The sequence below is a fragment of the Brachyhypopomus gauderio genome, chromosome 3, assembly GCF_052324685.1.
Source record: "Brachyhypopomus gauderio isolate BG-103 chromosome 3, BGAUD_0.2, whole genome shotgun sequence".
NCBI classification, from domain to species: Eukaryota; Metazoa; Chordata; class Actinopteri; order Gymnotiformes; family Hypopomidae; genus Brachyhypopomus; species Brachyhypopomus gauderio.
In genome coordinates, this window is record NC_135213.1 from 9716696 (window position 1) to 9742795 (window position 26100).

The window sequence follows — 26100 nt, forward strand, 5'->3', positions numbered from 1 at the left end:
AAATAAACTGGGTTATTAATTTAGAGGTTTCTTTTCTTTCCAGAGATGATGTATGAGCTGTGCATATTGCCCATTGAAGGAGCAGATACAGCAGCATGGGAGTGTGATGTGTTACTGAAGACAGAGATGGAGAGTACAACTGCCAAAGCGTCTAGTTCACAACATAAAGCTGCTCTTGCAACTCTGTCAACTGTCATCAACCTCTGGATCATCAGTGACAGAGCAGAGAGAAGACCAGCAAAGAGAGGCATGTGGTGAGAGAGGAAGGAAGATGTGGAGAGAGAGAGAGAGAGAGAGAGAGAGAGAGAGAGAGAGAGAGAGAACTGAGAGGCAGTGAGATAACACACTCTGCTGTAAGAACCTGATGAAGAAACGGTCACAGGACCAACCTTAAACAGGAAATGGTAGCTTCCGCAACATGCTTAAAGCCGCTCTCCTGAAAGATGTGCAATGTCTTTAAAGCTTTAAGCTGGATGTTCTGTTGAGCCCATCATCATCTTGGTGGATAATTTGAATGTGGCTGGTGTTGGATTAGCTGAATGTTTGGCAGTGGAGACACACTCCTCTAGAGGACTTTGTCTAGTCGTGTTATAGAGAAGACCGTCAGAGCTTGTGCCTGTCTCTGTGCCTACTGAAAGCATGGTCCCAGTCCAGGATGGTCCAGCAACAGACAGACTGCTTGTTCCACCACAAGAGGCAAGTGCCTGAAACATTCACACACACTTTGTGATGCTTAACACACTTGATGCTTAACAAAGTTCATTACACATGAAAAGAGAGGAAAAGGGTGGATACGCTGTGGCCTCCTGCTAATGCCTCTAACTCAGTTTAATTTTATGACCTTAAATATTTTAACACATAATATCTAGTACTACTTTCCAGCCAAAATTTAGAAAGTATGTCTATATGTAGTATAGTTTGGGTTTTTTAGAGCAATAGGCTACATGAACCTCCACTTATGGTGGTAAGTCTTATTTCCAGCTACGTCACACTGTAACTGGAGATTGTTTGCTGTGATGCAGCAAGGGTGCAGTACAAAGAGGATTATTATGGGCTGGAACTGGTTTGCACTGAACCTCTTCAGAGGCCGGATTCTAAAAGTGAAGTAAAAACCATACATGTAGACATCATTCCAAATGTCCTCAATGTATCAAACGAGGAGGCTTTTTTGAGGACTGCAGGTCATTTTACAGCTCACTCATGCACCAAGATGTTTTGCAAGTGTATGATGACCACAAGTTTCAGCATGATAAAAGACGTTTAATCAAACTCTGTTTCATTAAACCTCAAATTGAACTGAGACTGACCTTAAGTTTTCTAGTCTCAGTGGATAGCTTTTTAAAAACTATTTATTGATTAATTTATTCATTAATCTTATTAATTCTCTTGTTTAATCAAACAATAAGTACATTATACTGTTTCGTGTCCTATGAAATAACGGATTTCACACTTTTCTCTTTTCTCCTGTGTCTGTGCAGTCCATGCAATCACGTCCAGGATCGCCCCGCGGCAGGACGAGACAGGTGCTGTGGCCATCTGGACAGGACGCTGCCCACCTCAAACCACATCCTATATGCTCACATGTTCCTAATCCTTCACCATGTTTCAGCACATTTAAACTTGTGTAACAGATCGCTGAATTATTAGGTCACTAATCCTTTCAGGATTACTGTGATCAGTGGAGAGCCTGCAACAGTAGCATGTTACATGTTGATCAAAGGTTGAAGTTAATCAAAATGCCTTTCTGTGGTGTGCCACAGGGGTCTCCTGCGCGGAAGTTGGGCACGACGAGGAGACAGAAGGACAGAAAGGTAGTGTTATACTTCCTAAAGGTTGCACATGTCAAACTCCAGACTTGGGCTTCCCCACCACTGCATGGCACTGCATGTCTGGGGTGTGGCCAGGCAACGTTTACTCGTAGAATGTATCCTAGCCAGTGCAATAGGTTAGAGTACCATTGAGTACCATTAGAGTACCAAAGATACCATTGACTACTGCTATAGAATAGAATAGAATACTGGGAGCCTTCCAAAAGTAGCCAATCATCTTTAAGAAGTGGGGGATGCACTGAAAGAATCTGAAACTGACCTGCCTCATCACTGCAGGATTTCAAGGAACCTGAGGACCCTGAGGAGAGGCAGAGGAGACACAAAGAGCAGGTGAGGCCGCCTGCACAGAACACCTGCACAGAACCTCCATGGATGAATCAAATAATGAACCTAATAATAAATACTGCCTGGAACTCTCTGCAGCTCAAGCCCTTATACAAGGAGCTCCTGTACACCATAGTGCACAGACTCGGCAAACCGACAGGCAAGGTGGAGTACACTGCTGCACAGCTACTGGCCTACGTGAAAGAGGTGAGAACACCACATAGATGAACGTCCACAACACGAGGTGTGCACCACCAATGCATTAACGTGCTTGTTTAAAAAACACACAAAAATACAGACTTCTCTTTAGACTTTGAGTTCTTCATCTTGTGTTGCTGTATCTAAATACTAACGCACATGAAATGTTCTTATTTCCTATTCTTAAAGGCGTTTGGCATGTCAGATGATGAACATGAGAGCCTCTATGAGAAGGTGAAGAGTGCAGAGGTGAGGCAGTTTGTGGACAGCTCTGCCAGTCCACTGATCTGAGCAGGATCCACGAGGATAATGCCATTTCTCACTTTAACCTTTTACAGCGTCCAGTTTATGCTCTGAAGGTCACAGTGAAAGAAGCCAAAGGGATTCTGGGGAAAGACGTTAGTGGTATGGGTCATCTGTCCCCAAAACGAATGTCTCTTGTTCTAAAATGAGCACCCTCTCATCATCACACACAGCACGCTGATAACAAACCTGTATTCATCCTTCCACAAATACCAAATCAGGAAGTTAGATCATGATCACAAGAGAAAGACTTCCTCTTCTGAACTATTTTCATAAGGTGTCTAAGTAATGTGTTTCTTCTCTTCTGTTTGGAAGGCTTCAGTGACCCCTACTGCCTACTGAGTATTCTGCAAAAGAGTCAGGACTGTCCCTCCACAGGGACACTGGCCAAGCCACAGAAAGCTGTGGTGAAGGATTTGGCCCAACACGGTGAAATCTTCGAAACAGCCATTAAGAAACAGACACTCAATCCAATCTGGGATGAAACATTTACACTGTGAGTGTACAGAAAAGTCAACTCCAATGGTTTTCCTTGTGTAGCGGTTTTCAGAAAGTAGCATAATGCAGACAGATCTGTCAAAATGTAAAAGATTCTAGATGTCCTGCCATTGTGCGGGGTGTAAAGTAACTGTGAGAGCAGCTTTTCATGGGCTGGCATGTTCACCACTGCACAAAACTACAGAAAACACAGGATGACTGTCAGGCTCAAACGAGCTTCATCAATCATAAACAAACTAGAGTACACAAATAAACCAATGTCTCACCATAAAGGTTCATCGTTTAGATTTTGTTGTCTGGATTTTAAACCATGAGGATCATAATGTAATCCTCTGTTTCCTGTGGATCAGCTGTCATTTTAGTTATGATAATGACGTTATGTATGGGGTGTGACGTGTATGGGGAGCTCAGGGAAAGTGTGTGGTCTGCAGCTGTGGGCTTGGCTGTCCTCTACATAATCACTCCTGTGAGACAAATGTGAATCCGGAGAATGAGCAGACATGGCATGTGATGATATGCTCATTTTGAGATTCCTTCTAGGTACTAAATACTCCTGTATTTAACAGTATTTTAGCTCATTGGTATCTTGGGCTCTACTGTATTGGCTAGGATATACTCAGTAGACTTTTCTGTTACTCTGTGTATATGTGTATGCTGAATGCCATAAATGAAACTGTAAATGTGATGATTTGTGAAACAGCGTTTCACTCTCTGATTCTTTTGATTAGGGCGTTTGAAAACATAACCAGCGCCAATTTCCACATAGAGATGTGGTGAGTAAAATGCTTTCCCCTGCACGGTGGGCGAGTGTGTCAGTTTCGTTTTAGCTGAGTCAGTGTGGTCGCAGGAGGTTGGTAGTGGTCTTGCTGAACCTCTTTCTGCATATCAGGGATAAAGACGAAGAGGTTTCACTTGCTCAAAAACTCGACGAGTTCCGGACAAACTTCTACGGGCTAAAAAGGTCACACTGCTTAGTCATCTGTGTTAGACACATGCACACGCACACACGCACATGCACATTCAGTTGCATAACAGTAACATTGTTGATTTGTTGTTCAATATTGTCCCATTATAGGATGCTAAAAGATGCAAAAAAGGAGAAGGGACAGGATGATTTCCTGGGAAATATTGTCCTCAAACTGCAGGTGAGGTGCAGCTATGCTCATAAAACAAAACATAAAATGACAAATGAGTGTAATATCTTGGTCTATATGGATGACAGGACCTCCACTGCACAGAGGACAGATGGTACAATCTCGAACCTCGGACGGAGACGTATCCAGACCGGGGCAAGTGTCATCTGCAGCTCAAACTCATCCACAAAGAGGTGGGAACAGCACGCTTAGCCTGTCTGACCAATCAGAGGGAGCAGAACCCAGACGTCTAGTAGCAGGACAGCGCCTTAGAAAAACGTTTTAATCGGTCACTTCTGTGTCTGGCAGAGAGACGAAACATTGAGTGCGGGCCGAAGTCCGTACGTGAACTACAGTGGAATATTACAGCAGCTTGTTCACGCACACATCTCTAAACAGCAGGTAGGATAAACACGGAATGAAGGCGCCTCCGTATACACCTGCAGTGTGAGGAGGGGAGACACAGCGGTGCTTCACTGATATCATCATTTAAGTCAAATGTTTTTGGGCCACTTGTATTCTGAGCATTAACCAAACTAGCATTTCTTAAAGGATGCTGCATTCTTACGTCCTGAAGCTTTATTAATGAGCGCTCAAGTGTGGAAGTCAGCTAATTACACCAGGGTAGTTCTGCTAGAACAGAAACACGCAACAGATACACTGCAGCTGTTTCTAATCTACCCCAGCATGACCTGGGCTGCAGGGTTTTGGTTGTTATTCTGTCTCATTCCCCCGGTAACCTCTCTGTTCCTGTCTGTCCTCAGGACAGCAAGCCCTGGAAGGGTGAGACCTGTGGAGAAGGCACTACCCTGCTGGAGCACTACGCTACCCAGAATGACATTTCCCCGTTTCTGCAAGACCTAGCGTGGGTGTCCACCTGAGCTGCTCATATTCTAGAAACTTTCTTCTGCTTAAACAGACTTCGCATCCACAGTGGAAGATTGGCAATACTCAATTAAAATAATTTGTGTGTGTTTGTGGTGTATGTAGCATGAGATTTGTCCTACATTCTTAAATGTTAGTCTGTTGGCAAAGAGTTGTGGGATCAACAGTGAGATGTCATATGTGTATGTGTGTGCAGGAAATGGGTGGCTTACAGTAAGCTCTACCAGAGTCTGGAGGTGGATTCCACAGTGTTGTTTCAGCAACTGACCAGCATAGAATACCACTGGGACCAGCAGGAGCTCCCCTACCAGCAGGTCTGAGGAGTGTCCTGCTGTTTGGCAGATCTTCATTCTTCATACTTTCACTCATCAAGAAAGCTCTTACCTGTTAACTGATTGACAGAATAGATTATTTATTTATTTGTTTACTAATAGGGCCATATAACATTTTGGGAATACTGGAATTGATGACACATCACATTTGCTCCATGACAATACTTTGCCAAAACTAAGAACAACAAGTACTGTGCTACAAATTTTAGTCCTGAAGCCTTGCTAGTCTTGCTAGTGTATGAGAAGATGTGTTAGTGGGTGTGTTAAGTACCCACTAACAGTCACCATTTCACAGCATTCTGTAATCTGCTAGGATTTGAAAAAGGCATGTAGGAGATAAACTCCATTCAAACAGTTCACCATTTTTAAAAATGTTTTAAGTGTTGTGAATGACACCATTATTTTCAAGTATGAGATCATTTCATTTTATTTTTGGTGTGTGTGGGTATGTTTGCCAACAGAAACAAGAGCTAGGAGATTCTTTGCATGGCTTTCTGAAGTACGGTCTGTGTTTAGTCTCCAAATACAGGGACATATTTCCCCCGACACCCCAAACCACGCCACGGCTACACACACTGCTCAGGTAAAACAGTGGGCTTTGATTCTGAGATCTTGCACTGTGTGATCTGCAGACTGAAATTACTCAGATGTCTATATGTGCTCTCTTTCTCTCTCTCTCTCTCTCTCTCTCTCTCTCTCTCTCTCTCTCTCTCTGCTGATGGTTCTTGCTGGAGAAACTCATTGTTCATGTGTAGTGTGTAGTAAGTGTTGTAATGTGGTGTGTGTAGGGTTCTGGTCCAGATCTGTAAAACTCGGGCCTTCCAAAAGCTCAACCCTGCTCATGTTGACCTACATGATGAGGTCATTGATGCTGTGATGGTAAGAACCAGATATCAACAGAACATGATTTTCTAATTAACAAGTCTAACATTAATCTATTTTATTTATAATTAATGGTACTCTAGCTGCCTATAACTATATTTTTGTAAAGTTTGAAAGTTCAAATAGGAATATTATTGTTTTTTTTTTTTTAATAGAGTGGTACAGAGGAATGGTTTAACATTAAAAAGGGCCTACATCAGCCAATGACCAAGGTAAAGTGCGATCCAAAAACAATATTTTTGGATTTTTTACTTTTTCATTAAAGGTTTTCATAAATGTTGATGCCTACCCTTACAGGATCTGATGGAGAGTGTTAGCGCCCTCTCTCGCTTGATTGGGGAAGTGCAGGAGGACATTCGTCTCAACAAGGATGTGTGGAACAGAGTCTTTGTCAGGTACTTTACCATGCAAGTAAATACTGACCATATATCCACCCATAAAATGTAATATTATTATAATCCTCTCTTTTTGTGTCTTCCTAGTGCTGTGCAGTTAGATGTGTTTACAATAGTGTACCAGAAGTTGGATGCTCTGGTGAGGACTTTCCCTCAGCTGGGATAAAACAGCTTTTGACATGATGAGACGAAGGTCTTCTTCAGTAGTACTTCAGTGGTTTATATTAGTAAGACTTTGTTGCTGATTCAAATGTGTGTGTGTGTGTGTGTGTGTGTGTAGTTGGCGATAGACGTTCGAGCCACACTGTCTCAGTTAGAGGATCACATGGACCAATCTCTGGCTAATGGTCTCTTCCCTGTGTACCTGAGTCTGCAAGCCATCCACAAAGACAAAGCGTATCTCCAGAAGAGGTGTGACACGGTCACGCGCAGACAGCAACAAAAGGCAGCAGCTCTGTGGTGTTATTTACACATGACTGTACACTTTATCACATTTACACATGACTGTACACTATCAGTGGCCTTCAAAGCCTTCAAAAAACTTTAGATAGTAAATAGTATACTGTATATTAGTTAGTATACTGTACATGTATTTGAAAAGTTTTTTAAAAGTTGTGGAATTGTATACTGATGAAATAATGATGGATATAGGTCTGCCACAAAGAGTTTTAGTGGCGTTGTAATCAATTCCCAATATCAATTCCCCATACCCCAGTATCAATTCCCAACATCTCTACGTTATGTGAACACTCCCCTCCTGCCTGGTGTGGTGTGTTCCTGTGGTGGATGGTCTGTGTAATGTCTCATTTAGGGCGAAGCATCTGCAGCTCACCAGCTTCCAGGAGGACTTCCGGGAGGCTCTTCCTTATTGGCTGAATAAAGCGTTCAGCACCACCCTTGAGCGGGTGGAGAAGGCAGTGGAGGTGGATCAGGTGGGTATCGACGCCCTTTCTGAGGGAGTAAATTACACACACACACACACACACACACACACACACACACACACCATTCTGGCCTGTGTCAAATGAGAGCGCTGTTTGGTGAATGTGCTCTGTACGTGGCTGATGTAAAGGGGCTCTCCTCCCGTGTGTGTACGCGTACAGCTGCAGCCCCTCCAGACAGGAGCCGTGGCGGTGAAGCACAGCTCCTCAGCCGTGGACCTCGCCGCCTGCCTACAGCCCCTCTGGCAGCTGTGGGAGCAGCTGGGCTGGCCCGACTCGGAGGAGGGATTCATGCTCATGGTCAAGCTCACAGAGGTGGGCAGGCATACACCTGCTGGTAGGAACTCCTGTCTGGGTCCTACTCACATACACACACCAACCCTCATACACTCACCAACCTTCGCACACTCATACACACACCAACCTTCATACACACACACCAACCTTCGCACACTCATACACACACCAACCTTCATACACTCACCAACCTTTGCACACTCATACACACACCAACCTTCATACACTCACCAACCTTTGCACACTCATACACACACCAACCTTCATACACTCACCAACCTTCGCACACTCATACACACACCAACCTTCATACACTCACCAACCTTCGCACACTCATACACACCAACTTTCATACACACACACCAACCTTTGCACACTCATACACACACCAACTTTCACACACATGCTATTCTTCACACATACACACACCAACCTCCACACACTCCTACACCCACATATTTTCACACACTCATAAACTCACTAAAATCACTGGCCTTGGTATCTGTGACACTGAGGGAAAACCCAGAGCCAAACACATGTCACAGCCAGACAAGCGTCCCACCCACACACACGTCCTACAATGGTTACAGGCCCTAGCAGTCCTGGCCGTGGTTAAAGTTCAAGGATTTAAAAAAGCCACCAATGAAGAAATCCCAAAGTCAGAAGATAACTACACACAACGGCATCCCAGTCTGACTCTTTTGTGCTCAGATTTGGTCACATGATGGATCACTGACCACATGTTCATGCTGCCCTGTGTTCTGACGTCTCTGTTAGGACATCTGTAAGATTGCTTCCACATACTGCCGTTTACTGAAGTTTCGGGTGAAGAAGCTATCGGAGAAGTCTGACCCTGGCAGCGCTGTCAACATGGTGAGCTGAAGACGTGACACGGAGGGGGAGAGTCTCCACTCAGACTCACCACTATACTTCCAATTTCCAGCTGTGCAGTCTTTCTGGTTTTCTGGGGGGGGAAGTGATCACTCTGTTTTTGGTTTCCAGCTGTGTGTGGTGGTCAATGACCTGGAGCATCTGCACTCGGTGCTGAACCGCCTCCCTCAGCAGCTCAACTGGGCGGGGCTCCGTGAGCGGACGCGGAGCGTGATTGGAGACACCCAGTTCCAGAACACGCTCCCTTCTCAGCTGCAACACACACAGGCTGTCCTGAACCGCGAGATTCGCTCAGCTGTTGACACCCTTGGGAAGAAGGTAAGACACTCTTCTTTACAACCTTCTTTACACCCTTCTTTACATGTTAGTCAATGACATGCCTTAATTATCACATTAATTTGAAACATGTTTAAACAGGTGTGTAAAATTACTTTGCTAGTGATAACAAAGCCTAATCTCTTCTCTTCTAAAATGATCATATAAAACAGATAAAGATGCAGTTGCTATACTTATTAACACAACTTACTAAATAGTGTTCCAGGAGTCTATTTTCCATAAACTGGACTCCAAAAGGAGCCAATCACAGAGAGTGTATGAGAGCACCCTGGTGTGTATGAGAGCACCATGGTGTGTATGAGAGCACCCCGGTGTGTATGAGAGCACCCCGGTGTGTATGAGAGCACCCTGGTGTGTCAATACCCACTGTTGCCATTTCCCATCTCCCATCTTCCCAGATGCACACGGACATCGAGACGTACGTCCGCGGGATGGCCACGCGACACAGGCTGCCCTCGCGATCTACGGAGGACGTAAGCGTACTGCGCTGCTGAGGGTAATGGAGTGGGCTAAACATGTTGGACACTAGAGCTCCAGCTTTCTCTCTCTCTGCCTCTCTCTCCACAGGCAGTGAATCCTCTGATGAAGTATCTGGAGAAAGAGCTGAAGTTCATGAATGAAAATCTGGTACATGAAAACTTCAGCAGGTAGGCTTTCTTTTTCAGTAGTACTTTTCAGTAGAAGTACTTATATAAGGATGCTATATGTTGGCCATGTTGGCTTAAGATTTTGACTTTTACATCATAAGGTCATCAAAAGCCTGACACCATTAGGTCAGAGGTGACAATACTCACCTCCCTGTTTTTCCCCTCTTGCTTGCTCTCAGTTTGTTGACTCCACTCTGGACGAACTCGGTGAAGATACTGCACCAGGTGTCCCAGCAGGAGGACAGCAGTGTGGTGTACTTCCAGAGGATGCTCTTCACCTTGCAGGTTTGCTCCCTCTACCTACACACACACACACACACACACACACACACACACACACACACACACACACACCTGCTTCTCCTGCACCGGTGGCCTGCCACACAACCTGAGTTCAAGTACACTGTTCACACACGGCATTCATTTCTGAACTACAAACAGGTACACCACCACAAGGTCTTCAGACAGAGGAAACGTGGGGGTGACTTTACCGTTGCCGTCTCTATCCCATCATGCATCATCTTTTCCAACTTTAGTCATCAGGGTTGCAGGGGTTTCTTCTTCACAACAGCACTTTATACAGAGCTGAGTCTGGGCAGAAATACATCACAGGATTAGAGTCCTTAGAAGCATTTTCAGCTGTTGGAGCTATGAAAGGTGGCAAGTGTTTAAGACTCACCTGAACTACACGAGGTTGTTCAACCTGATCATCTGGTGAATTCAGTTTAATTAGATCATGTTAATTAAAATACTTAGAAAATCAGCCTCTGGTCAACTCATAATAAAGTGCTATGAATAAAATCAAATCTCTTGCAGTCTCTTTTTTCCCCCCATCAGACCCTGATGATTCTTGTAGGAGCTGCAGTCTCCACTGCTGAGCCATTATCTCCATGTGTTTGTGTGTTGTGTTTGACAGTGTCTGGAGCAGTGCTTTCACGCTGACGGCAACGGGCTTCCCCTTAACACACTGCACACAGAGGAATACAAGGTCAGAACTACTCAGTCTTCAGGCTGTTTTTTTCTTATTCACTGATAATTACCTACAACACTGATTACACAACAGGAAGATGCAGTGTTCTGCCAAAGCATAAATATGCCTCATTGTTCTTTCTCTACATCTATTCACATTTCAAACTCCAGGCTCTGCAAAACCATTTGATGCTCAACTCCATGAATTGCCAACAGCTGATGGAGAAGTTTTTTGAGAGGAAGGTCTGGGAGCAGGTGGGACCAGGAATAAATATTCTTGTTTGTGTCCTCATTGTGACAACAACTGTTGTAAAAAGCGCTATATAAATAAAATTTGATTGATTGATTGATTGATTGGTCTAGCATGAATCTTCTATGCTCTGGTGAGGACACTTTGTGTCGTCCCGTGCTCAGGGTGAGAACGCTTTGTTTTTTGTGTTTATTACAGAAAGTGTGTCATGGTGAGAAGTACGGAGCAGTCACACTCATCGTCTCGTACAAACGCACGGACAAGAAGCTGCACGTAGAGGTTCTGAACGCTGTCAACCTCATCCCCCTCGACTCTAACGGTGGGCATCCTTCCAAAGTCAAGAACAACTTTCTTGAAAAAATAATTTAAAGGTTGCCCATGCGCCCATAGGTTCTGACCTTGGTTACGGAGAATGTGACATTGTGTGATTCTGGCTCGTTTCTCTGCAGGTTCCAGCGATCCATTTGTCCAACTGTCTCTGGAGCCAAAGCACATCTTCCCACAAGTTGAACCACGCTCTACCAAGATCATAAACTGTGAACTCAACCCTCTTTTTGAAGAATCCTTTGAGTTGTGAGTAAATCTAATGAAAATTCAAGACTAATAAACATTTCATTGGGCAACATGAAAAACTATTTTAAATTTAGTTTAAAAAGTAGGTTCATAATGTGAAATTTAAATAGCAATTTTACAGTGCACATATTGATAAATTAATAGTCTGATTTGGTTACATGCACAAACCAAGGTAGAATGTATAATTTAGTTTATAATTTCCTCATTAAAGAAATGAGTCAGTAAGGTTGAAGATTTCACAGGCCTCAAGGCTAAAAACTTGAACATGAAGACTAAGAACAGCTCCACTTAAACGTCTCTGTCATGTTCTGACTGTTGGTGCATAGTGGTAATTTCATTCATGCCCTGTGGGGGGCAGTCTTGTGACATTAGAGCAGTGCCAGTCACCAGGAGCTTGCCTGATGGTCACAGTGCTGGACCACGACACCCTCCGAAGCGATGACTTTGAGGGAGAAGCGTTCCTTTCCCTGAAGACGGTGCCAGGAGTGGCTGGAGGCGGAGCCTCCCCGTCCCCAGAGCCGGCTCAGATCCGGCTTCCCCTGCTGCACCCCAAGCCAAACAGTACAGTCTTCGGTTCCTCTAATACCTAAAGCTGCTTCACATGCATTTCCTCATAAACACACCATCCTGAACCACTGTTGCACTTAGTTAAACGGCAGTCGATCCAGTTACCGATAAATGCACAAACGTAAATAGCACAAATTCAGAGCCGTATTGCGTCACGGTTTTGTCCGTGTCTGTAATCAGTCCGTGACCCCCGTGATCACGGCCTGCCCGGGCCTCATGAGACTCTGCTGTGTGTTGCAGGTGAAAACACCCTCAGGATGCTTGAAGCCAGGAAGGGGGAGAGGGAGGCACAAGCCTTCGTCAAGCAGCGCAGGCAGAGAGAGAAAAAGTCTCAGGAAAGCTTGAACGTCGGACAGAGGCGAGGTGTACAGCAGAGCTCCTAGAAGGCTCGGCTCACTGTTTTATCTGCATATATTCTGTTTTTATACAACAAAATGTAAGAATTATTATAAAAAATGTTTTGCACAATTAGAAGTGTTATATATTTTGGATATAACTATCAACATTATACATTGTATTACATTGTACATTGTATTATACTACATTGTATTTTATTACATTAAATTGTATGCATTTTCATTAAAAATACCTAATGCAAAAGTACAAAGGTGAGACATTTTCATCCAAAAATATACATTTATTTTCTTGTACAAAATCAGATTGAAAGACTGTAGCTGAATGGTTCTGAGCAGATGATTACAGAACTCACAGTGAAGCACTGATATTAAAGAGGTCAAATTCTTCACCTTCACACTGAATTGAATGCTAGCGCCTCTGCTCCGACTGAAGTCTCGAGACCAGTGAACCCACAAATATAATTCACTACACCAGACCCGAGGAACTTGACTAGCCTACGATCTGATGGACGAGTCTACACAGACTATCCTATTAGCTAACCCTAACCAAAAGCCCAGCTACAATCATATCCTAACCTTTACCCATGAGCCGATATTAAACTTAAGCAACCTGCCCGATACCTCTTCAAAAAGTCTATACAGTCTCAGCTGCTCCATGGTCCTAGAATATTCATGTACAATATGCCCTCTAGTGGCTAGCTAGAATCAGTGCAGACAAAAGGTTGCTTCGACAAACTTCTGTTTGACATCTGTTCACACAAAATGTCAAAATTAATCAAAAGCTTTCATGGAAAAGGCAGAAGATTTCAAAAAAGACACTGATTACACAGAACCAGTATGTTAAAAGAGAACGGTCCACAGATGTTCATGTTCTCCTATCCCTGCACTGCAGTCCGTGGTGGTCGTATGTGGAGATAAACCTGAGTGTGTTGAGCTGTGTTTTCTCCATCTCTGTTGAAATAACAATGTTTCTCTGCAGAAAATGCTGGGAGTCATTTTAAACAATGTTTAAGAAAATTATTTAAACCGACAGGTTTTTGCAAAAGCAATACTGAGCATTTAGTTATGCTATATATTGTTTATATTTGTTTAAGAAATTTCAAAATATAACACACAAATCCAGGAACTGAACTGAGCAGACAAATGCATGCCACAAATACTGATTCTGGACAAATCCTGATTCTGGACCATTCCAAAAACATCTGGAATGCAGAGGCAGTAAACTGTGATTGTCCCACATCACCACTATTCACTGTGAATATTCTCAACAGGCAGAGAATATCTACAACTAGAAAATAATCAAATTATTTTCTCTGATATCTGAGGTTTAAAACAGATTCTGGCAAACTCCAGATCAATACATAAAGGGTCAGTTCCCCTGATGACTAAACCTACATGCCTTGGCCCAAATAGACAATTCAATGAATCACCATTGGAAATTCATTAAACTGGGTCAGCAAAACTCCCCAAGTTCCTGTCCTGTCTCTCATCAAAAAAACTTTTAAATAAACTAAAAGTATCAGTTGAAATTATAGTGTTTATATAATAATCCATATGTCCACTAACTACACCCCCCCACCTGTGAACAAACTCGTGACAATAAGAAAACTGACAATTCAGTGAAAACAGCTTTGCCATTGGTTATTTGCCTTGGGTCTAGTGAAAATTAACAAGATGGCACCAGCCAGTAGCCCTATGTGAGGGTGTGTTGGTAGGAAACAGAAGAGGAGACTTCAGAATGGGAGTGATGGTGCAGTATTATTGGTGCAGTCAAGCTCAGGGTGAGAATTTAGGATTAAGTTCTGACTTAGGGTCAGAATTACGTCCACGTGAAACATCCGAGTGGCTAATTCCTCCAAACCACAAATGCTCCTAAATTACAGCTTATAATGGTCCTCAGTGAATTCTTTGATAAGCCAAGCCAACCAGAAAACAACAATCAAGAAATTATACTAGGAGGGTCTAAAACAAGGTTAAGATCTTGTCTGGAATGGTTAGATGATCTTATGTTTAAAGAATCAGCTAGGGTTTCATCTGTGATTATAGGATTAGGTACTGGTTAGATTTAAATGGCAGTTTTTGACAGGTGGTAAGTGCAACTACTGTGCTGAGACCAGACAGTGGTCCAGCACAGTGCATTAAACATTCATGTTGTTCATTGTGGCTTTTGTTATTGGTATCATAAAAGTTACAACACTTGTTCAGCAGATGCAGATTTCTAATTGGGGTCTTAGGAGTCTGTGGATGACAGCTGATGAAGGTTCAGCTTCCCACACCTGTCCTCCTGGAGATCCAATGTCTGAAGTCCAGTCTGAACCTTCATCCTCCACAACCATCTTCAAGAACTAGAAGTTATCAAGAGATCTGGGAGAAGCAAGTGCTCAGCTGGGTGGTTGGACATGTGTGTAACTGTTCAGGATGTTCAGGACTGGTCACCAGGATGGGGAGAGGATGTTCAGGACTGGTCTCCAGGATGGGGAGAGGATGTTCAGGACTGGTCTCCAGGATGGGGAGAGGATGTTCAGGACTGGTCTCCAGGATGGGGAGAGGATGTTCAGGACTGGTCACCAGGATGGGGAGAGGATGTTCAGGACTGGTCACCAGGATGGGGAGAGGATGTTCAGGACTGGTCACCAGGATGGGGAGAGGATGTTCAGGACTGGTCTCCAGGATGGGGAGAGGATGTTCAGGACTGGTCTCCAGGATGGGGAGAGGATGTTCAGGACTGGTCTCCAGGATGGGGAGAGGATGTTCAGGACTGGTCACCAGGATGGGGAGAGGATGTTCAGGTTTTGCTAGTGATCCGAACACACTGGACATTCCGCGGATGCAGCACACCGCTCACAGCACACGCCATGTTGGCATGGCAATGCAACTGAGCCCAGCTCTTCACATGATACACAACACAGCCTCTGCTTCCTGTACACAGCCTGAGAGAGAGAGAGAGAGAGAGAGAGAGAGAGAATGAATGTAGTCTCCACTAAAATGGTCCCAGTATTAGAAGAGTAAGAGGGCGTGGCTGCTGTACCTGCTCCACCATGCGCAGACAGGTGCAGATTTGCGTCTGCAGACTACACACCGAGCTCAGCGGGAGTCGGTGCAGCAGCTGGAGCTGGTGGAGCTGCAGGCGGGGGTTCTCCGCACTGCGCAGGCTCTCCAGCGCCTCCTCCAGGACAGCCGTCTGCTGCTGAGCCTCCTCCTCTCCCTGACGCGCCCTCTCGGCCTCCATGGCCAGCCGGCCCGCCAGCCCGCGGGCCTCCTCCGCGTCCGCCTTCAACACGGCCCACGACTGCCACCGGCGGGGAGACGTCCAGCAACCGTTTAGAACAGGGAGTCAGCCAAAGCAAGTCTGCTTCAGCCAGGGCCTGGGCTAATCTGGACTGGTCTTGATCAATTAATTAATGCAACTACAGATTAATTAGCTAATTATGCTCAGTTAAGCTCTTCGCCCACATAGTATCAAACATCTACACAGCATGATCACAAACCTCTTATTACTGAATAAAAGACGGCTTTGCAGTTGCAACTACTGTTTATTTAAGCATCCACATTATTGAACAACTACTCCCAGACACACACTTACATGTAAACACACCCTCTCATCTGGATGCACACTTCTGTACAGACACGCCCACTCTCGCAGACACGCCCTCACCTGAGACATCTGTCTCCAGCTGTGGTCCCAGTGCTTCAGTACCCTGTGAGCCTCTTCCACTTCCTGTTTGAGGCGCGAGGCCTCGGCGAACATGGCCCCCGTGGGAAGCAGAGCTGGTGGGGTGCCAGGTGAACTCTGACCCGGAGGGAAGTGTTCCCAGATACTACTGCTCATACCGTTCAAACCTACACAACCACAACACACACAGCTGTCAGCGCACAAATACAAATTTAATCATACAAATGTAACTGCTGCTACAGCTTATGCTAGCCATTAGAATCAGACGTGTTTCATGTAAGTAATACTTGCAGGAGAAGGAAGTGCGGCTAGAACAGTGGCTACAGACCTAATGAACTATGGGAAGCTCCCAAAAAGCTGCTCTCTGATTGGCTGGGGTGTGGCAACTGGGCTGCCAGAAAAGGAGAAGCATGAGCTCTAATTGGAGGAGAGGGTGAGGGAGATCTGAAAGGGGAGGGGTTGCTGAGGGATCCAGGGATATTAACAGGAGCTGAGCTCTGGAGCTGACTCCCTCCTGTTCAGAGACACAACACTCATCAGTCCAAACACATTCAACCAGCAACAACGCACCAGCACCTTATCACAATACAAAGCATGTCAGAAATCTTTACAGGTGTGAATGCCAAACTTGTGTTGATCAACAGGTAAGGCTTAAAGCTTAAAAAGGCTTTCAAACACAACCACAAGCACTCAGCTACCACAAAAAAAAAAAAACTATGAGCCTGTTAGTAATGCTTCAACCAACACACACTGAAGCCCCTCCAAGGCGGGGTAAGTGCCGCTGCTCACCTAACATCTGCCCCATGGTGGGTATGGACCGGTCCTCCAGACTCTTCTCCAGAGCAGACACGCCGAAAGCGCTCAGGTCCAGATCATCCAGCGCAGACTCTGACCAACACCAGACAAACCATGTGAAACAGTGCATCACCAGCACTTATAATAATATCACATTATTTTACTTAATTACATTTTATGTTTGTTTTTCTTCTAATTTTATTACATAATTTTATTATTATGTTTGTTTTCTTGTATTTATTCTGTAAAGAAGTGAGTTGCATGTATGCATGAAAAGTGCTACACAAATAAAGATTATTATTATGAACACTCCAGCAGCAACTCCACAACGGGCCTATATTTAAAAGGTCTTACCCCATGCTTTTATTTTGTAATGTTAGGCTTACCATAGTCATGACATTTTCCACATATTTTCCATATTCCCATACTGCTGTCAGTTTAAATGTACTGTGGCATGACCGTTTTAATTTAAAATTGGGAACTGACCCACTACAGACTCCACAGTGTCACTGGTTGGGTAGAAGGGCAGAGCGTTGGCGTTCATGCCCGTGGAGGGGCCGGGAGGGGCGGGGCTGGGGGGCGTGGCTGCCAGGCTGGATGGTACACTGGAGGATAAACTCAGGGGGCTGCCCACCGGCAGAAACACCGATAGTTCCTACAGCGGCACACAACAGAGTCTTACAGAACACACTTCAGCAGCGCACCAGAATCTTACAGAACACACTTCAGCAGCGCACCAGTCTTACAGAACACACTACAGCAGCGTACCAGAGTCTTACAGAACACACTTCAGCAGCACACAACAGAGTCTTACAGAACACACTACAGCAGCGTACCAGAGAGACTTACAGAACACACCACAGCAGCGCACCACAGAGTCTTACAGAACACACTACAGCAGCGCACCACAGAGTCTTACAGAACACACTACAGCAGCGCACCAGAGACTTACAGAACACACTACAGCAGCACACAACAGAGTCTTACAGAACACACTACAGCAGCACACAACAGAGTCTTACAGAACTCACTACAGCAGCACACAACAGTCTTACAGAACACACTACAGCAGCACACAACAGTCTTACAGAACACACTACAGCAGCGTACCAGAGTCTTACAGAACACACTACAGCAGCGCACAACAGAGTCTTACAGAACACACTACAGCAGCGTACCAGAGAGACTTACAGAACACACTACAGCAGCACACCAGAGAGACTTACAGACCACACTACAGCAGCACACAACAGAGTCTTACAGAACACACTTCAGCAGCGCACCAGAGACTTACAGAACACACTACAGCAGCACACCAGAGAGACTTACAGACCACACTACAGCAGCACACCAGAGAGACTTACAGACCACACTACAGCAGCACACAAGTGTCTTACAGAACACACTACAGCAGCACACCAGAGAGACTTGCAGAACACACTACAGCAGCACACACCAGAGTCTTACAGAACACACTACAGCAGCACACCAGAGAGACTTGCAGAACACACTACAGCAGCACACCAGAGAGACTTGCAGAACACACTACAGCAGCGCACAACAGAGTCTTACAGAACACACTACAGCAGCAAACCACAGTCTTACAGAACACACTACAGCAGCACACAACAGTCTTACAGAACACACTACAGCAGCACACAACAGTCTTACAGAACACACTACAGCAGCACACAACAGTCTTACAGAACACACTACAGCAGCACACAACAGTCTTACAGAACACACTACAGCAGCGTACCAGAGTCTTACAGAACACACTACAGCAGCACACAACAGAGTCTTACAGACCACACTACAGCAGCACACCAGAGAGACTTACAGACCACACTACAGCAGCGCACCAGAGTCTTACAGAACACACTTCAGCAGCGCACAACAGAGACTTACAGAACACACTATAGCAGCACACGAAAGACTTACAGAAAACACTATAGCAGCACAACTGAGTCTTACAGAACACACAGCACTGCTCACCAAAGTTCATCCCCCCAAACACAATAAAACAATCAAAAGTAAAAACAAACTTCAGGGAAAAAAGTGTCATGCTGACAAATCCAATTTGAGAAGTTGTGCAACGCATTATACAAGATGGCAGAAAGAGCAGGTTGGTACCTGCTTGCTGTGCATAGTGGACATTTCCTTACAGCGAGGTTCCATTGAAAATGTCTTTTGTTTGGCCTGAATGAAAACACAAACAAAATGGATGATTGTCACAATTCCACAGACAACGTTTGGGGCAGTTCACCATGACCGAGTCAACAACCTTGGAAATCTGGTCCATCCTGTCACACTGAACACCTCAGCAGCTCATGTTACAAAACTGCCACACAGACTACATGACAAAAAAAAATTCCATCTAGTCTAAATTTTCCATTACCAAAAATAGCATAAACAATTACAGCAGTTGTTCATTTGTAAAAAATTGTAAGTGAAACACTAGCAAAATATCAAAATGTGTTTTATATGCACCTGGTCCTCTCTCTCAAACCCCGGCGCTTTCCCATAACCCCCCTCTCCTGCCCAGAGAGAGTGAGACACATCCAGGCTGGTGGACTCCTCATACAGAACCGTTCCCAGAAGGCCTTGCTCTGAGGTGATACTGTCTGTCAGTATTGAGCAGGGCACTGCTGGGGGAGAGGAGTTAAGTTCTGGGAAAGGGCGGTCCTCACTCACACTTGCTTCTGGGGGAGAAACACAAAACACTTTATCCACACTTCACTTTAGCAACACATATTTTACCAAGCAGCATTTTAAGGGCTGGTTTCAAGCTATTTCAGCTACTGCCAAGAAATATTACACTGACAACCCCCCCCCCCAAGTAAAATATGGTGTTCTGAGGATGACTGTACTAGATCGTACACTAGATGACCCAAAAACAATCGTGGTTAAGCAGCTCTTACTGTCCAGGTGGGCGAATGCACAGAAGGGCCCTCTGGGGCAGCTCCCGCTCTGCTGCATGTCATTACATTTGGTGGATTTATAGATCTGCAGAGAGCCACAAAAAGAGAGAGAGGGATTCTCAAAAACAAACACAAAACTGCACATGAATGCATAGATTTACAGGGGTGCCACAACAATTAATTCTGTGTGGTTTCAGATACTCCATATTTGCTGTTGAAACTAACTGCACTTTAAACAGCCCTTTTCTGTGCAGCGTGGGGTTGAACACCTGTGGGGGTGCAGGGGTGTGAGGAGAGGGCACGTGTGTGTGTGTGGTACCTCTGGGTGGAACTGCTACGTGTGTGTGTGTGTGTGGTACCTCTGGGTGGAACTGCTACGTGTGTGTGTGTGTGTGTGGTACCTCTGGGTGGAACTGCTACGTGTGTGTGTGTGTGTGTGTGTGTGTGTGTGTGTGTGGTACCTCTGGGTGGAACTGCTACGTGTGTGTGTGTGTGTGTGTGTGTGTGTGTGTGTGTGGTACCTCTGGGTGGAACTGCTACGTGTGTGTGTGTGTGTGTGTGTGTGTGTGTGTGTGGTACCTCTGGGTGGAACTGCTACGTGTGTGTGTGGTACCTCTGGGTGGAACTGCTACGTGTGTGTGTGTGTGTGTGGTACCTCTGGGTGGAACTGCTACGTGTGTGTGTGTGGTACCTCTGGGTGGAACTGCTACGTGTGTGTGTGTGTGTGTGTGTGTGTGTGTGTGTGTGGTACCTCTGGGTGGAACTGCTACGTGTGTGTGTGTGTGTGTGGTACCTCTGGGTGGAACTGCTACGTGTGTGTGTGTGGTACCTCTGGGTGGAACTGCTACGTGTGTGTGTGTGTGTGTGTGGTACCTCTGGGTGGAACTGCTACGTGTGTGTGTGTGTGTGGTACCTCTGGGTGGAACTGCTACGTGTGTGTGTGGTACCTCTGGGTGGAACTGCTACGTGTGTGTGTGTGTGTGTGTGTGTGGTACCTCTGGGTGGAACTGCTACGTGTGTGTGTGTGTGTGTGTGTGTGGTACCTCTGGGTGGAACTGCTACGTGTGTGTGTGTGTGTGGTACCTCTGGGTGGAACTGCTACGTGTGTGTGTGTGTGTGTGGTACCTCTGGGTGGAACTGCTACGTGTGTGTGTGTGTGTGTGTGTGGTACCTCTGGGTGGAACTGCTACGTGTGTGTGTGTGTGTGTGTGTGTGTGTGTGTGTGGTACCTCTGGGTGGAACTGCTACGTGTGTGTGTGTGTGTGTGTGTGTGGTACCTCTGGGTGGAACTGCTACGTGTGTGTGTGTGTGTGTGTGTGTGGTACCTCTGGGTGGAACTGCTACGTGTGTGTGTGTGTGTGTGTGTGTGGTACCTCTGGGTGGAACTGCTACGTGTGTGTGTGTGTGTGGTACCTCTGGGTGGAACTGCTACGTGTGTGTGTGTGTGTGTGGTACCTCTGGGTGGAACTGCTACGTGTGTGTGTGTGTGTGTGTGTGTGTGTGTGTGTGTGGTACCTCTGGGTGGAACTGCTACGTGTGTGTGTGTGTGTGTGGTACCTCTGGGTGGAACTGCTACGTGTGTGTGTGTGTGTGTGTGGTACCTCTGGGTGGAACTGCTACGTGTGTGTGTGTGTGGTACCTCTGGGTGGAACTGCTACGTGTGTGTGTGTGTGTGTGTGGTACCTCTGGGTGGAACTGCTACGTGTGTGTGTGTGTGGTACCTCTGGGTGGAACTGCTACGTGTGTGTGTGTGTGTGTGTGTGTGTGTGTGTGTGGTACCTCTGGGTGGAACTGCTACGTGTGTGTGTGTGTGTGTGTGTGTGTGTGGTACCTCTGGGTGGAACTGCTACGTGTGTGTGTGTGTGTGTGTGTGGTACCTCTGGGTGGAACTGCTACGTGTGTGTGTGTGTGTGTGGTACCTCTGGGTGGAACTGCTACGTGTGTGTGTGTGTGTGTGGTACCTCTGGGTGGAACTGCTACGTGTGTGTGTGTGTGTGTGTGTGGTACCTCTGGGTGGAACTGCTACGTGTGTGTGTGTGTGTGTGTGTGGTACCTCTGGGTGGAACTGCTACGTGTGTGTGTGTGTGTGTGTGTGGTACCTCTGGGTGGAACTGCTACGTGTGTGTGTGTGTGTGTGTGTGTGTGTGTGTGTGGTACCTCTGGGTGGAACTGCTACGTGTGTGTGTGTGTGTGTGTGGTACCTCTGGGTGGAACTGCTACGTGTGTGTGTGTGTGTGGTACCTCTGGGTGGAACTGCTACGTGTGTGTGTGTGTGTGTGGTACCTCTGGGTGGAACTGCTACGTGTGTGTGTGTGTGTGTGTGTGTGTGTGTGTGTGTGTGTGTGGTACCTCTGGGTGGAACTGCTACGTGTGTGTGTGTGTGTGTGTGGTACCTCTGGGTGGAACTGCTACGTGTGTGTGTGTGTGTGTGGTACCTCTGGGTGGAACTGCTACGTGTGTGTGTGTGTGGTACCTCTGGGTGGAACTGCTACGTGTGTGTGTGTGTGGTACCTCTGGGTGGAACTGCTACGTGTGTGTGTGTGTGTGTGGTACCTCTGGGTGGAACTGCTACGTGTGTGTGTGTGTGTGTGTGTGTGTGTGTGTGTGTGTGTGGTACCTCTGGGTGGAACTGCTACGTGTGTGTGTGTGTGTGTGGTACCTCTGGGTGGAACTGCTACGTGTGTGTGTGTGTGTGTGGTACCTCTGGGTGGAACTGCTACGTGTGTGTGTGTGTGTGTGGTACCTCTGGGTGGAACTGCTACGTGTGTGTGTGTGTGTGTGTGTGGTACCTCTGGGTGGAACTGCTACGTGTGTGTGTGTGTGTGTGTGTGTGTGTGTGTGTGGTACCTCTGGGTGGAACTGCTACGTGTGTGTGTGTGTGTGTGTGTGTGTGGTACCTCTGGGTGGAACTGCTACGTGTGTGTGTGTGTGTGGTACCTCTGGGTGGAACTGCTACGTGTGTGTGTGTGTGTGTGGTACCTCTGGGTGGAACTGCTACACGTGTGTGTGTGTGTGTGGTACCTCTGGGTGGAACTGCTACGTGTGTGTGTGTGTGTGTGGTACCTCTGGGTGGAACTGCTACGTGTGTGTGTGTGTGTGTGGTACCTCTGGGTGGAACTGCTACGTGTGTGTGTGTGTGGTACCTCTGGGTGGAACTGCTACGTGTGTGTGTGTGTGTGTGGTACCTCTGGGTGGAACTGCTACGTGTGTGTGTGTGTGTGTGGTACCTCTGGGTGGAACTGCTACGTGTGTGTGTGTGTGTGTGTGTGGTACCTCTGGGTGGAACTGCTACGTGTGTGTGTGTGTGTGTGTGGTACCTCTGGGTGGAACTGCTGCTCCGTGCGAGTGTGGCAGTACTGGCAGCTCTCTCCACTCTCACACTTACTGGGGTCACCCCACTCATCACTGTGCTTCACCGACGGACACGGCAAGGCTCTACACACACACACACACACACACACACACACACACACACACGCGCGCACGCGCGCGCACACACACACGCACACACACACACACACACACAGAGAAACAAAATGTTTTGCTCCTGCAAGAACTAAATTTAGACGTGTTTCTGCCCTGAAGCTCTCTGGCTGGTGTCTCGCCGTGTGGATGTGAACCTGTATTTGTGCTTGTGAGGGCAGCGTCTGCGGTCTTTGCTGTTGTGATAGTAAGGGCAGGCGTAACCTTGGCGACACAGGCGGGGGGGCTTTTTGCAGAGCTCCGTCTTGTAGTGAGAGAGCACGTAGCCGTTATCTCGAGAGAGAGAGAGAGAGAGAGAGAGAGAGAGAGAGAGAGAGAGAGAAAGAGATTTTTTGTATATTTTGACTACATATAAAATTCTAATATAAAATGATTAATATTAAAGTGTATAACTTTTATTCTCACCTTGCCAACGTGGTTCCTCAGTCAGAGTTTTTTCTATGAGAGCTGTGCTTGCCACTAAGCCAGATTGTCCCTCCCCTGCTCCAGTCTCAGCCAATCCACAACCAGACTGAGCTTCCAGAACCTGTACCTCCCTGTGTGACGGACACCAACATGCTGGATGACTGGGGTGGTGTAGACAGTGGTCAATGGCTGTGTTCCTTTTCACCAGTCATTCTTGCTACAATTCAACAAACGACTGCCAGGCACCAACCATAAAAGGCCGCTGCCTGAAAACACGACCCGGCCCGGGGTTCACACGCCTGCAGCCATGAGACGTACCTGATGTCAAACACCGGAGAACGAAGGTCATGAGAGCCATGAGCGAAAGCACAGTGGGGTCCGTTTTTACTGCAGTGACCTTTGGCATCCGTCTCATGAATACAGGAGCCCGTCTTATAGTAGCGCAGGTGGTACCGCCGCTCTGTGTCCCCCGCTGTCCGATGCAGGAACGGACACCTAAAACAACATCGACAACAATAACACAATCACTGCCGTATAAAGAAAACTTCAGTGCCTGCTTCTTACCGAAGCAGCTGGTTTATCTGAATATCTGTGCCCAGCATGTCTGGTTTGTCCAGGTATTAGAAGGATGCTGAGAGTAATGTTATGCAAATAACGATTGGTATTTTGTAACCTCAAGAAAAGCAATTCTCTCTCACACACACACACACGGGGATTTCCCCAAATGTGCATCATAACACAAAACCAACATAACTTGGCAGTGTGTTCCTTTAAACACTCCAACAGCCAACACTCTAGAAAAGATGCATGATGAGTTGAGAGATTTGGGGTACTATTAATACAGATGTCTCTCCTCTCAAACAATGAACCATCCCCTAACCTTGAAAGTAGATAAATTGTGATGACAGGAAAAGGATGGGGTAGATTTGTTGCATTATGAACATTAATACAATGTGAATCACACCACTCGTAGGTAGGCTGGAGCTCATCGGCTCCACCCTTTTGGCTATACTAGGAGTTCAACACCTCCACCCTTCTTGACAGTCTCGGGTAGGTTTTGCTCGTGTGCGCACATAACCGAGGATCTCTTCTTACTCATCTCCATCGGGACATGTGCCGGTGCCCTCGTCATACTTGACACAGTACACATCAGGACTGTAGCTGAAGGTCCCATCGCGCCTTCGGATGGGTCTCCGACGGCGCTGGTTCAGGAAGTGCCAGTGGAAACAGGTGAAAGGGCGATGTTGGCTGCACTTGTGCTGCACAAACAGAGGGCACTGTTCCGTTCTGAACTCCTTCAGATATCTGGAAGAAAGGGGTGAGGGGGGTAAGGGGGGTGAGGGGAGGTTCGACCCAGAGATGAAAAGCTAATGGTGAAAAAGATTTCAAGGTGGGTTTACTGATAAAGCCTGATTTGTAAGGCACATTTATTAGACATGTTGGCGTTTATGAACGTGGCTAAGCTATAGTTGCTGGATGATAATAGTAATTGTGCTGTTAAGAGGCATCTCCAGCAGCAATACCTGACATTCCTATGAATTCAGCTACTCCTCAGTCTATTAATTAAAACTGCAGTGGGGATACCAGTATAACTAACGTCGTGACGTTATTTAAGTACCTACCATCAATGTGTTGGATATTATTTGCCAGATAAATAGTAGGTGGAGAAGACAGCGAGCATCTTCTAAACGTAGCTCAAGAGCAGGAACTGCTAACCTGCCATTTCAGTAGGCCTCCGCAAACAAGACCGGGGCTAAACGGGCATCACGTAGACATATTCGAACAAAACTCACTGCAGATGGTCAAGAGGTGGTCCGTTTGTCCGGCGAGCACGGCCAGGTGTGCGGCGGCGTGTGTGAGGACGTGAGGGTGTGTGTGGAGCACCTACGTGTAGTGTTGTGGTTTCTCGGGTTGAGCGTGCAGCACGTTGGCGGGAGACGCCGAGCCGCACGCCGAGGGAGAGGAGGAGGACGAGGAGGAAGGTCCGAGGTTTGCTGCAGCTACCGACGAACTGGACTGTGCAGACGCTTTCGACATTTTTTTTTACCAAATTACCGCCATCAAACTATTTAATATTGTGAGAGCTTCGAAGTCCGCATTCTTTTTCGATGTGCGCATGCGCGAGTTTGCTAAGGAAGAACTTCCGGGCCATGTTAACGATGTAACAAAAAAAGTCGGGCACATTTAACGCAGGCAAAGTAATAAAAATATATGTAT

General features: G+C 46.3%; 2 protein-coding genes across 2 annotated transcripts; one reads left to right on the forward strand and one right to left on the reverse strand.

The window, feature by feature from the left end:
* Positions 1-328: 328 nt before the first annotated feature.
* Positions 329-12843, forward strand: unc13d (unc-13 homolog D (C. elegans)). Its single transcript, XM_076999362.1, has 34 exons — positions 329-696; positions 1479-1523; positions 1761-1811; positions 2106-2159; positions 2253-2360; positions 2541-2600; positions 2690-2756; positions 2970-3150; positions 3881-3925; positions 4042-4113; positions 4228-4297; positions 4375-4479; positions 4595-4687; positions 5050-5150; positions 5367-5484; positions 5964-6085; positions 6291-6381; positions 6540-6596; positions 6682-6779; positions 6867-6918; positions 7060-7190; positions 7591-7711; positions 7883-8035; positions 8795-8890; positions 9020-9226; positions 9643-9717; positions 9812-9891; positions 10071-10176; positions 10808-10879; positions 11032-11115; positions 11309-11429; positions 11560-11683; positions 12042-12244; positions 12491-12843. Exons 1-34 carry the CDS (start codon positions 640-642, stop codon positions 12631-12633), a joined length of 3363 nt encoding a protein of 1120 aa, XP_076855477.1. The 5' UTR covers positions 329-639; the 3' UTR covers positions 12634-12843.
* A 10-nt stretch (positions 12844-12853) lies between these two features.
* unk (unk zinc finger) lies at positions 12854-26023 on the reverse strand. The gene is made up of 15 exons (XM_076999364.1): positions 25772-26023; positions 24979-25188; positions 24202-24378; positions 23884-24014; positions 23616-23751; positions 23313-23430; positions 19996-20080; positions 19565-19776; positions 19208-19273; positions 17561-17729; positions 17069-17167; positions 16608-16793; positions 16262-16446; positions 15635-15895; positions 12854-15536 (listed from the first exon to the last, which is right to left on the reverse strand). The coding sequence occupies exons 1-15, from the start codon at positions 25918-25920 to the stop codon at positions 15402-15404; spliced, it is 2319 nt and encodes a 772-aa protein (XP_076855479.1). The 5' UTR covers positions 25921-26023; the 3' UTR covers positions 12854-15401.
* Between the last annotated feature and the right edge of the window lie 77 nt (positions 26024-26100).

Coding starts and splice junctions, on each gene's coding strand:
- unk (XM_076999364.1), bottom strand. CDS start 25,920: ATGTCGAAAGCGTCTGCACAGTCCAGTTCGTCGGTAGCTGCAGCAAAC. Junction 20,081..23,312: donor AGCAGCAGTTCCACCCAGAG/GTACCACACACA, acceptor GGCTCTCTGCAG/ATCTATAAATCCACCAAATG. Junction 19,777..19,995: donor TGCATTCGCCCACCTGGACA/GTAAGAGCTGCT, acceptor TTTCTCCCCCAG/AAGCAAGTGTGAGTGAGGAC.
- unc13d (XM_076999362.1), top strand. CDS start 640: ATGGTCCCAGTCCAGGATGGTCCAGCAACAGACAGACTGCTTGTTCCA. Junction 1,524..1,760: donor CCCGCGGCAGGACGAGACAG/GTGCTGTGGCCA, acceptor GGTGTGCCACAG/GGGTCTCCTGCGCGGAAGTT. Junction 10,177..10,807: donor GGATGCTCTTCACCTTGCAG/GTTTGCTCCCTC, acceptor TGTGTTTGACAG/TGTCTGGAGCAGTGCTTTCA.